Raw genomic sequence first — 12021 nt, 5'->3', positions numbered from 1 at the left:
TCACAGCTACTAAGTACAACTCATTTGTCAAGATTCAGTACCTTAGAAAGTAAAAGTATCTTGCACAAAAAAAAAAAGTGATAATCGAAGTGTTAAGTGTGAAAAACAACACAAAATTAAACATTTATATTCAATAAGGGTCCTATAATTAAATTAATTAGTTAACACAAAATTACTTTGTAAGAAACTGTCACTAGAAAACATTACAGCATACCTGACCAGCATTAAGTTTAAGGAAGGTAAAATATGCACTGCACGACAGTTTATAAAGACTGAAGATCCGGTCAACAACTTTCCTCCACAATTTGATTAGCCCCTCTGAAGCCACCTCATCCAGATCTGCAAGCCAAGGGCAACTGGTCAGCAGCTGACGCCAGATAACATCCACCATATCATCTTCTTCACTGTCTTCGCTCTCTGTGATTTGCAGCGTCATATCTTCATCCTAACGCAAGAAATCAAAAGATCTGAAACTTAAAGCTAGGAGGGGAAACTTTTTATTGGATGACTCTGTCAGACCGCGCATGAAATACAAAAGGTCAGATTTTAAGTTGTTTTAAGGCAGCCAGATTCTACTTACCTGAATCCCTGCTGGTCGGCACATTGCTTGCCCAAGAATACCATAGATCTTTTCTTTGTCTTCTTCTGAAACATTGTCTGGGAGCAAGTTCTGAACTTCAGATTTCTCACCAGGAAGCAGACGCACTCCTTCTCCTTGACTGTAACATTTCAAAAGAAGTTAGTTTTACTCAAAACATGACTTATATGCCCAGGCAATATCTTAGAAATAACACATAGGAAGATATCTGTAATTTAGATTTCTGGGTTATTTTTAGGAAAACATGACAGCCTACTACTTGGATGCTTTTTTTTTTTAAGTCACAACATATTTGCTAAAATTCAATAAAAAAATAATTACTCACCTAGCATTATCAACCACTTTTCTACCCCATCTATAAGCCCAGCTAGCCAGTGCTGCCCAGGACTTAGCCACTTCGGGAGCTTGCACAGAAGACAAGTGGTACAGCTGACCCAAAATGAAATCAGGTTCTCCAACACCAATATTCACTGATTGAGAAATAAAGCAGTATATTATTGCATCTTTATTAGCAAAGCAAAATCATGCAAAACTGAGAAAAACAAGCATAGCCGAGCATTCTATTTCTCTTTAACATATTACCACAAACTACCATTTCAGTAATGTACTTCCTGTATGACATTTGTTAGATGCCATCACCCATATATGAAATGAAATCTGGTAGAAACACCACCACAAATATTGCTACCCTTAAGAAATATTTAGCTCCTCTTAAACAAGAGGCACATTTTAAAAGAAAGTGTCTAACTATGGGCTTAAAGCATACAATGCTACTTTGTATTAAACTAGATTAACAATCAACACACATTACAAGAAATCACTGCTAGCAAGAAGGATGCAGGAAGACTCTACAGCACTTCAAATGACTTCATTCTCCCTACAGGGGTCTGCTGCTGCCTTCAGCATCCTATGCCAAAGCTAAGACAAGACCATCAAAGACAAATGTTTTGGGTTTCCAAATCAACAAAACCTGATACAGCCAAGAAGCTTCACTCCAGGGTCATTAACCTAGGAAATAGATAATCCCTACACCAAGGTCATGTTTAAGCAAAGTTACTTCGCAGCTAGTTTTCTGAACTTTTCAGACTGAGCCCCCTTGATAACTACAGATTCCCTGCATAGGTTCTAGACTGGTCTAGCAGGACTTAAAAAAAAAAAAGGAAACTAACAGGTAAGGAAGGTGAAATTTAAACTTATCATCCATGCCAGATCAGTCCAGACAAGTGGGATATACCCAAGCTTTCACCCAGACTAGGCAGGAGAAAGCCAAGCTAGGATTCCTATGTCCAAGGTGTAGCCTCTCCCAGCCTGCACACCCACATAGAGGTACTCAGAGCAGGAATGCAAAAGCTGCCCTGCCATTATCCTCTGGAAAGACAGGTTCCGATTCTACCTATGAGGAGTCCTATACCCTCCTTGGCTCTCTAGGACCTGTAAACTCTTGCTGGAGCACGCCAAAGTGCTCATCTTCTTGATTCCTCCAGAAATCAATGTCTTAGAAACCACTATGTCCCAGCCAATGGAGTGCACTAGCATCCCAAATACTGCCAAGGCTAATCTAAAGTTCTTCTGTGTGAGTGGATAAAGATAGGAAGGTCTTGAAGAAGAAACCAAAAGACACTGCCCAAACAGGATCGCCCTGGGATTTGTTTTTTTTAAACAGGTTACAACAATCTATAGCCTCACAAGTCTAATTTGGCCTTAGAGTACTCTCTGGGAAATTGAATTTGTATAGAGGGGGAAGAAAACTGTTTCTGCAGGCCATTCCCTCCATTTCTCTATCAGAGAGGGGAGGACAGAATTGCTCCTACAGGTATGCGAGGTTGCCTGCTGAAGTAACTCCGTGAAGATCTGCAGCTGCACAGGCTCTGCTATCCCTGAAGGTAAATATGTAATCCCCATGAACATTTTTGTTTGATTATCGGAGGGAAGAGGGAGAGTAAAGAGCCTGGTATACTTGAATTTTTATTTTTTTTATTTTTGGCACAAGCAGCGAGAAAAAAAAAAAAGTCTGCTGATGCTATCAAAACAGACGCGCCAACCAGGCCTTGTTCCATGTGCACTACTGTGATGCAGGGGCCAAAGCTTGATCTGAGGAACCCAGTTTTGCTCTTGGCAGGGTCCCATCCTTCCACAGAACACAGCCACCTGCCTACTCACAAGCCAGGCAGAATGCAGCGGCAGACACACTGAGCCACCTTGACTTTTATGCAGCCTCTCCTCTTTTTATAGCAAATGGCGTGGAGGACAGCGATCACTTCAGACCCCCTAACAGAGTTCAAATCCAGCACAGCACTATAGGAGATAGCAACAGACACAAAAAGTAGAATCGGTGTGAAATGGACTTTATTGAATCTTGTGTCTGTTGCTATCTGCCATCTTGGATCGGTTACCGGTTTGTTTTCTTGGACTATAGGAGACCAGGAAGCAAACCAGAGAAAGAGCTTTTTGTTTTACATAAAACTTTACTCCCTCCTAGTTGCTCTCCAAGAATAGAGGGAGAGTGTGCTGTCAGCAATTCCTACTGCCAGACCCACCAAGGGAACAGAATCAGCTGGTGCTTGACCCATTAGGGTGGCAACTCAGACCCAACTGAATATGTTCAGGGGAGAGAGGGACAAGAGAATCAGTCCTACCAGGACCAAATCTCCCAGAGTGCCCCTAAAACTCTGCCTATACTTCACCAGGAATCTGGGCCTAAAGCCTTTCTGGAAGCAGCCTACTGCTAGTTGTAGCACCATCTGCTGGAGACAGAGAAAAATTCTGAGGAGCTGAGGCAGCAGCAGTCCCCTATTAGGGGTAGTAAAGTCAGCTTTGAGCTTTTATTTTCTCCTCATCTGCTGGCAGAGGGACATAGCCCACTTGTTTGGACTTGTCTGGCATGGACAATAAGGAAATATTTTTTCCCATTTTTATAGTATTCATTTTTTTTAAATATGTAGCACCTGAGACCTGCAAAGTACATAGTGGATACTGCCTAATAAAAATGTTATGGATTATTGGCCTATGTATTAGGGATGTAAATATCCTTATAAACATATCCATTTAAACAACTGAAATTATAACATAAGAACATGCCATACTGGGTCAGCCCAAGGGTCCATCAAGCCCAGCATCCTGCTTCCAACAGTGGCCAATCCAGGCCATAAGAACCTGGCAAGTACCCAAAAACTAATTCTATTCCATGTAACCATTGCTAATAGCAGTGGCTATTCTCTAGGTGAACTTAATAGCAGGTAATGGACTTCTCCTCCAAGAACTTATCCAATCCTTTTTTAAACACAGCTATACTAACTGCACTAACCACATCCTCTGGCAACAAATTCCAGAGTTTAATTGTGCAAAGTACAGAGAAGGCGATGGGGGTGGGAATGCAGTACTGTAACAGAATAGAATCGAAGCACAGTGGCAGCTGTGAAGTAATGCTAGACAGAGGGAAAGTTGCAGGAGCAGCTGTTGGAGCTCATCTGGTCTGGCAGAACTGCATCAGCACCATGAGTACAACGGCAGCAGCCCCATCTCCACCCCAAAGCCCACTGCAAGGACCTCAGCCAGGATGCGAAAGAGCCAACAGAGGTCCACCTCACTGCTAATATATTAAAATGGTTATATGGCAAAGCTCAGGACTCAAATGGTTAACCATTTAATATTTTACATCCCTATGTACTAAAAAAAAAAATACTATTTTGGGAAGATTACCAGAAGTTAACTTTTAAAAATAGCACATTTGGCAAAGTGGGCATTAGCAACCAATTTATTAAGAGTATTATATACAGAATATGGCTGCATTAAAAACGGCTACACTAAGGGGAGCATGGCCATGCTCTACATAAGCACCCTCTCCCCAGTCTCATAAAAGAAAAAAGTTTGACAATTTTATGGAGAACACCCCAAGGTCTACTTTCAGAAAAACCCTACACACAACATTTATAAATTGTAATTTTATATTAAAGTATCTTAATGTACATATTTGCAAATAATTTAAAACTTTTATATAGAAGTATTTCTTTCAATACCAGAGAGCTGCACCTACAGAAAAAGGAAGATACAGCAAGTAAAACAGAATTTCCCTATAAGAATTCATTTCACTTTGTCTCTTTTCATTAGTTCATTCAGTTCCATGGTGCTAAGTGGGGGAGGGGGGGGGGGGGGGAGAACAAAACAGACTTTTCACAAAGCGTGACCTCATATTTGATTATAAATGTTCTAAATCCAGTGTATTTCAGAATGCAAAACTACCCATTCCAATAGGAAAATTGGTTCTTACCTGCTAATTTTCGTTCCTGAGGTACCATGGATCAGTCTAGACAAGTGGGTTTATGCATCACTACCAGCAGATGGAGGCAGAGAACAAAACTTTGAGACACTGCTACATAACCGAGTGCGCTACCTGCAGTCCCGCAGTATTGATCTGTACCTAAGCCAAGATATCTACCTTAAACCTCAATAAACCTTGGGTGAACAGAGACTTAAGGGTGGAGCCCCCTTGATTTATGCCAATGGGATAAACAAGCCCCTGCAGTGGACGCATGAGAGCAAAGGCCCATGGCACTAATTCCAGTGTAGATGCCATGGAACCCAGGACCTGCAGGTAATCCCGGACCTTGGGCATCGAAGTAGCCGAACACCTGACTCTGTAACTTGAGGACTCTCTCCGTAGTCAGAAACACCTTCCCCAGCCAGGTATCGCCACGTGCTCCCAGATACTCCGACAGGGTAGACCTCAGATGACTTTGTGAGGTTCATTACCCAGCCCAATGACTCCAGAATCTGCAGCACCTGCTGGACTGAGCAATCACACTCCACCTCTGACTTCGCCCGTATCAGCCAATCATCCAGGTAAGGGTGCACCAGGATTCCTTCCTTCTTGAGTGCTGCCGCTGCCACTACCACCATCAGCTTTGTGAACGTACGTGACGTCAAAAGGGAAGAGTTCGAAATTGGAAGTGTTCTCCCAGACCCACAAACCTCAGAAACTTCTGGTGTTCAGTCCAAATGGGCTTATGAAAATAGGCCTCTGTCAAGTCCAACGACACTAGAAACGCCCCTTTACGTACCGCCGTTATCATCGTACACGTCTCCATCCGAAAACGCAGCACTCTGAGGGCAGCATTTACCTTCTGCAGATCGAGAATGGACCGAAAGGTCTCCTCTGTCTTTGGCACCACGAAGTATATGGAATACCTGCCCTGGACCCTGTCATGAGGAGGCACCAGAACGATGGCGTGCAGAAGTTGTAACCGATGTAGTGTCTCACACCGCCTCTTGCTTGCAGTGAGATACACAGCAGGAAACTACAAAGGCGTCCCTGAGCGGCCGAGAAAATTCTAAGGCCTAACAGTCTCTTATCACCTTCAGGACCCACTGGCCCGACGTAATTCTGGTCCTCTCCTCGTAAAAGAGACAGCCTCCCTTCGATAGCCTCCAGGGAGGAGCGGACCAAGACACCTTCATTGCCCAATCTTGTTTCCACCCCCACCCCCCTTGGGAACCACCGTTCCTCGGGGGCCTGCACTGATTCTGAAAGGACTGCTGTCTGCCAGAACTCTGCTTCTGCAATGCCGGAGCAGGGATCCTACCGGCATGAAATCTTCTAGCTTCTCGAAAACGGGCTCGAAGCAGAAAAGACTTCTTAGGGCTCTTCTTGTTCTCAGGCATTCTGTTGCCCTTTGACTCTCCCAACTGCTTCACAAACTGCTCCCAAAGAGAATCCTCCCCCTGAAGGGGAGGGTTTGATAGCTGGGCTTCAGACCATACATCCACTGACCAATTTTGCAGCCACAAGAGAGCCTTTGCGCCACCACCACAGAGACCATATTTCTAGCAGCAGTTCGGGCCATGTCGTACAGAGCATCGGCCACATAGGCCACCCCCCGCCTCTAAGCGGGCCACCTGCGCTGCGTGAGCCACTGCTTCTAACTGCTTGTCATGTGCCTTTTGCACCCAGGACAAACTGGCTCTCTGCATCAGACTGTCGCACACCACTACACTAAGAGTCAAAGCTGAAACTTTTAACAGCTGCTTGAGCAGAATCTCCAGCTTCCTATCCTGGATATCTTTTAGGGCCGCCGCTCCCGCTATCGGGATGGTCTTTTTGGTAACCGCAGACAAGGAAGGGGTGAACCCGCTCCTGGAGGGATTGCGGGGACTCCCACAGCATTCCCGTTGCTGAAGCAGGTGGCTGCATCCACCTTGAGAATTCTCACGACGCCAAGGTCTGTTCTGGCAAGGGAAATAGATTCCCCATTGCTCTTGTTACCTTCAGGCCCACTTCAGGTGATTCCCACTCCCGATCCATCAACTTCTTCACCTGCTTCAGCAACGGGAATGCTGTGTGAGTTCCCGCAATCCCTCCAGGAGCGGGTTCACCCCTTCCTTGTCCGAGTCCTCCTGGATGGCTTTATTCCCGAGTTCCTTCAGCACCTGGGGAATCAATGGACCCGGTTCCTCTATGCGAAACAACCGGACCACTCACTGATGATCATCTTCCACGACCGAAACCACATCCGGATCTTGTGTATCTGTATCCTGCATTGGATTCCCCAACGCATCCACTGGGTCCTGGTCTAGATCCCACATTGGATCTCCCAGGGCACCAACAGGATCCTTGTCCAGCCCCACCGGACTCCCTTGCAGCTGATCAGGATCATCCGTATATCTGACAAGTCTTCCTCCTTCGGGGCCTGCCCGAGCCCCAACACTGAGGGACTGCAGAGTTTTGTTCTCTGCCTCCATCTGCTGGGAGGAATACATAAAGCCACTTGCCTGGACTGATCCAGGGTAGAACAGGAAATAGGATATACGCTGTGTTCTACGCTGAAGCCCATAACAGCTCCTGAACTTTGTGATCATGAAAAGTTCTCTTCTCCCCCATTAAATTTAAGTTGAGAGAAAAACTCACCTGTAGATTCACTCTCAATCCGGGGATACTCATCTTCTATTGTACTAACAGGTGGCAGTTCAATCAAAGCATGTATGTTTTTACTCAGAGTAGAAAGACCAGTAAAGTTCTGTTGCTGCCGTATTCTGTAAACTTGCTTCAGTTGCCCAGAAATCTCTTTCCATTCAGCTTGGATCCATTTAGCCAATGTAAGAATTGATTTAGCTACCGCATACTCTGCTTTGGCTGATTTACAAAAGGATATGGCACAAGAACTCAGCATTTCCATTGCATGGGTAGATTGTCCTGCAAAAGCATAGAGAGTTTTGTTTGTTTAGCTCATGCCTTTTCATTAGTAGCTCAAGGCATGTTATATTCAGGTACTGCATAGAGCTGGCAAATACAGGAAATTTATTAGAATCAATATGAAATGACAACACAAACTGGTGTTCCAATGTAAAACAATACTAACAGAATGCAATGCTCATAATAATTTCAGACGTTAATATAAGACAATAAAATATGCACTGCCCAGTGATGTTAGCTCCTGAATGTATCATCCCCAACTCCTAAAGCATTTTACTGTGCTGTGTTTGTTTTTTAGAAAATGATTTTTCAACTATTAAGCTTAAGTAGATATGACCTAGCGCAACACCCAGTAAACAACTCAAAATATCAGTTTTATAAAATTCTCTAAAATCACTCAATTGTACTTAAGATACATGCAGAAAATTATGAACAGATGCTTTGACTTGTGTACGCTCAGCAATATCTGGCATCTGGCAACATTTCTCCTAAGTGAAATGGTTTTCAATCTTGCAGTGTACTTTCACTTTTCAACACTGGTGTTTATTGAAGTCAATTATAACGTATTTTGAAATTTTATACTAAAACATGCTGCCACAAAAACCAAACATAAAAAAAAAAAAAGTACTTTTTTTTTCCAACACCAAAAAAATAAAAATAACGATCATAAAAAAAGGACGTGGGAAATCCAAGGTCGCAAAATTTCACCCAACTTCAAAACAAAAATGATAAATAGCTACTAAATGTGTTAAAGAAAATTCTGACATTTAAGTGGTATGACCACACTTTTGACTTTAATTAATGCAATCTATACTAACCTGCAGTGTATAGCAATTTTGTTTTCTCAATATCCAGTTCTGGTCCCCATTTTTCATCAATTTGCCCCTGCATGGATAACTTTTTAAAACAGTTGACTAAATCTTGAGCTGTGGTTGCCTGACCTGCTTGAACCTCACTGCACTGAGCAAGTAATCTTGTAGCGAGTGCCACATTTCCCCGCTTACGGGCAAATTTTGCAGCTGTTAAACCCAACTCCATAAGGTGGCTTCTGATTGGGACAGTTTTCTCTGAAAAAGACAAAATTATACTTAGTTCAAAAGAGCCTTTGCTGAGCAGCTTCTGACAAGAAAATACTTAAAAACATGGGGGATTGTTTGGTGTGTTTGTTCCATACAAAACAAGGGCCATATATTTTAACAGTTTTAAAGTAAAAAAAAGTACAAAATATAAATCATACACTATCAGGAGTTTACATTTAATAACTCTTAACTGCAGCGTTCTGCTAATACTTATGTGTGAGGATCGCAGTTAATACACTTACAAAATCTGCTTAAGCTGGTGCCATGAATATTCAGTGCAAATGTTCCTTGCTCTCAACAATCAAAATCAAATTCATTTTTTAGACTGCTCATCATGAACTTATTTGGCTAGACTGTTGCTATTTTGAAGTGGTACTTGCTCTAGTCTGTCTCAATTACTGAAGAGTTCTAAAACCAAATTAAAATCCTGATGGGAGCAAACACTGCACTGATTTTTTCTCAGCTTCAGACCACACTGCTAACAATGACTAAGCCTTATTTTACAAGATATAAAAGCTCACTCATAAGTAACTGCTCAGTTCTCAGACTAGCAAGAAATATGCTTTTATTTGATTAATCTTTATTTTTAGATTAGTACAAAAAAAATCTCACATAAAATGAATAAAAGTTCTAAATATTACTTAAGTTTGGAAAAATGATTGCCTCTATCAATAATTACATAACAAAATACCTTTAATATTTTCAGCCAGTTTACTCTGGTAAATAGTGTATCTCAATGCATGCATCCATAGTCTCACATCATGCTGTTTGCATGAGCGCAAAGCCTCACTGAAAAGAGGGATAAGACAATCCTGCACAGGACGAAAAAAACAAACATTGAAAAAAAAAAAAAGCTGTTTGATACATCTGATTATAGGATTCCAAAATATACCATAAGCTAATAAAGAAGAAGTTGATGCATAAAAACAAATAACTACATTGTTTAATAAATTTGCCACCCTTTAGACTGACTCCATTCTGTTTATATCCTTTTGAAGGAGCAATCTCCAGAATTGTACACAATATTCCAAGTGAGATCTCACCAGGCACCTATACAGGGGCAATATCACCTCCCTTTTTCTGCTGACTATTCCTCTCCCTTTACAGCTTAGCATCTTTCTGGCTTTTAACCATTGCTTTAACTACCTGTTTGGCCACCATAAGATCATCAGATACAATTAGCTCTTCCTTTGTGCTTAGAAGAATGTCATCTCTAATACTGTACTTTTTCCTTGGGTTTTTGCATCCTAAATGCACTACTCTGCATTTTTTAGCATTAAATCTTAGCTTTAAATCTTAGACATGTTTAATTACTTTTTTTCATCTAACTTATCAGTGCTTATGCGCTTCCTTATTTTCCTCATTTGGGTTTGCTTTCCAATTCTTGCAAGGTCATCTGACTCTATTAGGGAGACTACTGGTCTTCAGTGAACATCATCCAACACTAAAAAGTATCTTGAGCAATGCAGCTCAATGTTTTACTTTTCAAAAAATATTTAAAAACACATTACCTCAGATGAAAGCCTGCTAGATACAGTGTTCTCGATAGCTGATGAACAATAGAGTTGTAGGGTACCCAAGATTGGCAATGACTGAGACACAGTCAATGTTGATAGTCGTAAAGGTCCCATGGCTATTCTTGATGTCTGCTTCAGGTACTTTACAACATTTCTAGAATTAAAAAAAAGTCAAAACCAATTCTTACTGTAATGAAGCATTTCTCCATTTTCCATTAATCACAACGGAAACTGAAAAACAAGGATGCTACCAAATTTGTAAATAAAAGTACCTGAGCAATCATAGTGAAGAAAATTCAGAGCCTATGGGTCAAATCTAGTTACAGTGCTCAGGTGCCTGTTTTAACTATAAATACAATTCAAATTCCACAACTTTACCACCTAATTTTACATTCAGTAACATTTTCAAGGCACAAGCCCAGAATTCACAATACAATAGTACCACTATTGGCTGGTTGGCATGCACAACTCTAGGGTAGCTCATATGGAAAAGCTGACATACTCTTTTAAAAAGGTACTAGCAAGTGTATAACTCTATATGGGGCATATTTTGAATTTATTCTGTAATCCATTAAAGGGTATATATTTAACTGTAATATTCCATGATTATATCATCTTATGTGGTGTACTTTTGACAGTTTCTCAACTATGCCATTTTGCTTTGTATATAGTTGTCTGTCCTATTTAGAAACAAAAAGTTAAAAAAAACAAAACCAAAAACACAAAATGCAAACAGAAGCCTCTTTATACTATGCATTACCACATCCACAAATAATTGAACAAGTAATCAAACTTACTCTGTTATCAATTGCACTTTCTGTTCTTGTTCTGCCTGACTTACTGCTGTAGTAAGGCAAATTGAACTTCTCAGCAACTGGACTTCGATTGATTTTTGAAGTTCTTTTGGATCTGGACTTAACACATTCGGAAGTAACTTCTTCATATCTACAAAATGTCATCCAAGCATACAAAATGATATCACAGATTCATAACATAAATCCATCTTGGCAGTCAAACAAAGATGATGCCTTGTGGAAGAACAAGGAAAAACTGCATCAGAAAGCCTGTGGTGCAAAGCTTTTCCTACACTAATCATCTGCATTAAGTGCATTCTGAGCTTTGACAATGTTTTTTGCTCTGGGACAAACCTCTGGTGGGTGAAGGACAGGAGAGAAGAGGGCAGAGCAGCTTTTGGATCCACGTACTGGCCAACATTCTGCAGCATTTAATTGCCTTCATAAGTACCACAATCTTACCATAGGCTACAGCAAGGCTTCCCAAACTTTGCTGGGACCCTAAATGGGGTCACAAGTGCCTTAAATAGCAGCATTCTTCAGGCAGCAGCATTAGAAGGTCAGCAAGGGGCCTGTGAGGCACAAGCTGGCTAGCAGGAGTTTCTGTGGTAAAATGAATCCCTGCCACAAGAAGAGATCAAGGACACTACAGGGTCTCCCACAGGCTCTGTGCTGACTCTCTTAGTAATGCTGCCGTCCCTTACAGATCACAGACGGGCTTAAGAGGAAGGAAGGGATGAGTGTGCCTAGGCTACTGGAGACTGCCACTGTTCCTTTTTCCTCACCCACCACTGAATGTACCCAAGAAAAATGTTGCCCCTTTCATCAGCTTGCCCTCTCTTCCCAT

At 41.7% G+C, this 12021-nt stretch overlaps 1 protein-coding gene across 5 annotated transcripts in view; it reads right to left on the bottom strand.

The window, feature by feature from the left end:
- The window catches only part of SMG1 (SMG1 nonsense mediated mRNA decay associated PI3K related kinase), a 147049-nt gene that overhangs the window by 60435 nt on the left and 74593 nt on the right, over nucleotides 1-12021 (bottom strand). For all 5 annotated transcript variants that reach the window (XM_029576036.1, XM_029576040.1, XM_029576038.1 and 2 more), the window contains 8 exons: nucleotides 11178-11325; nucleotides 10375-10534; nucleotides 9555-9675; nucleotides 8603-8851; nucleotides 7500-7784; nucleotides 924-1068; nucleotides 581-719; nucleotides 215-445 (listed from right to left, as the gene is read on the bottom strand). In XM_029576036.1, the coding sequence (XP_029431896.1) occupies nucleotides 215-445; nucleotides 581-719; nucleotides 924-1068; nucleotides 7500-7784; nucleotides 8603-8851; nucleotides 9555-9675; nucleotides 10375-10534; nucleotides 11178-11325 (1478 nt within the window). The remainder of the gene's footprint in view (nucleotides 1-214; nucleotides 446-580; nucleotides 720-923; nucleotides 1069-7499; nucleotides 7785-8602; nucleotides 8852-9554; nucleotides 9676-10374; nucleotides 10535-11177; nucleotides 11326-12021) is intronic.

The sequence above is a fragment of the Rhinatrema bivittatum genome, chromosome 14 (genome assembly GCF_901001135.1).
Source record: "Rhinatrema bivittatum chromosome 14, aRhiBiv1.1, whole genome shotgun sequence".
Classification (NCBI taxonomy): domain Eukaryota; kingdom Metazoa; phylum Chordata; class Amphibia; order Gymnophiona; family Rhinatrematidae; genus Rhinatrema; species Rhinatrema bivittatum.
Note: the sequence above shows the minus strand (reverse complement) of the source record. Positions and strands in the feature narration are given on the sequence as shown.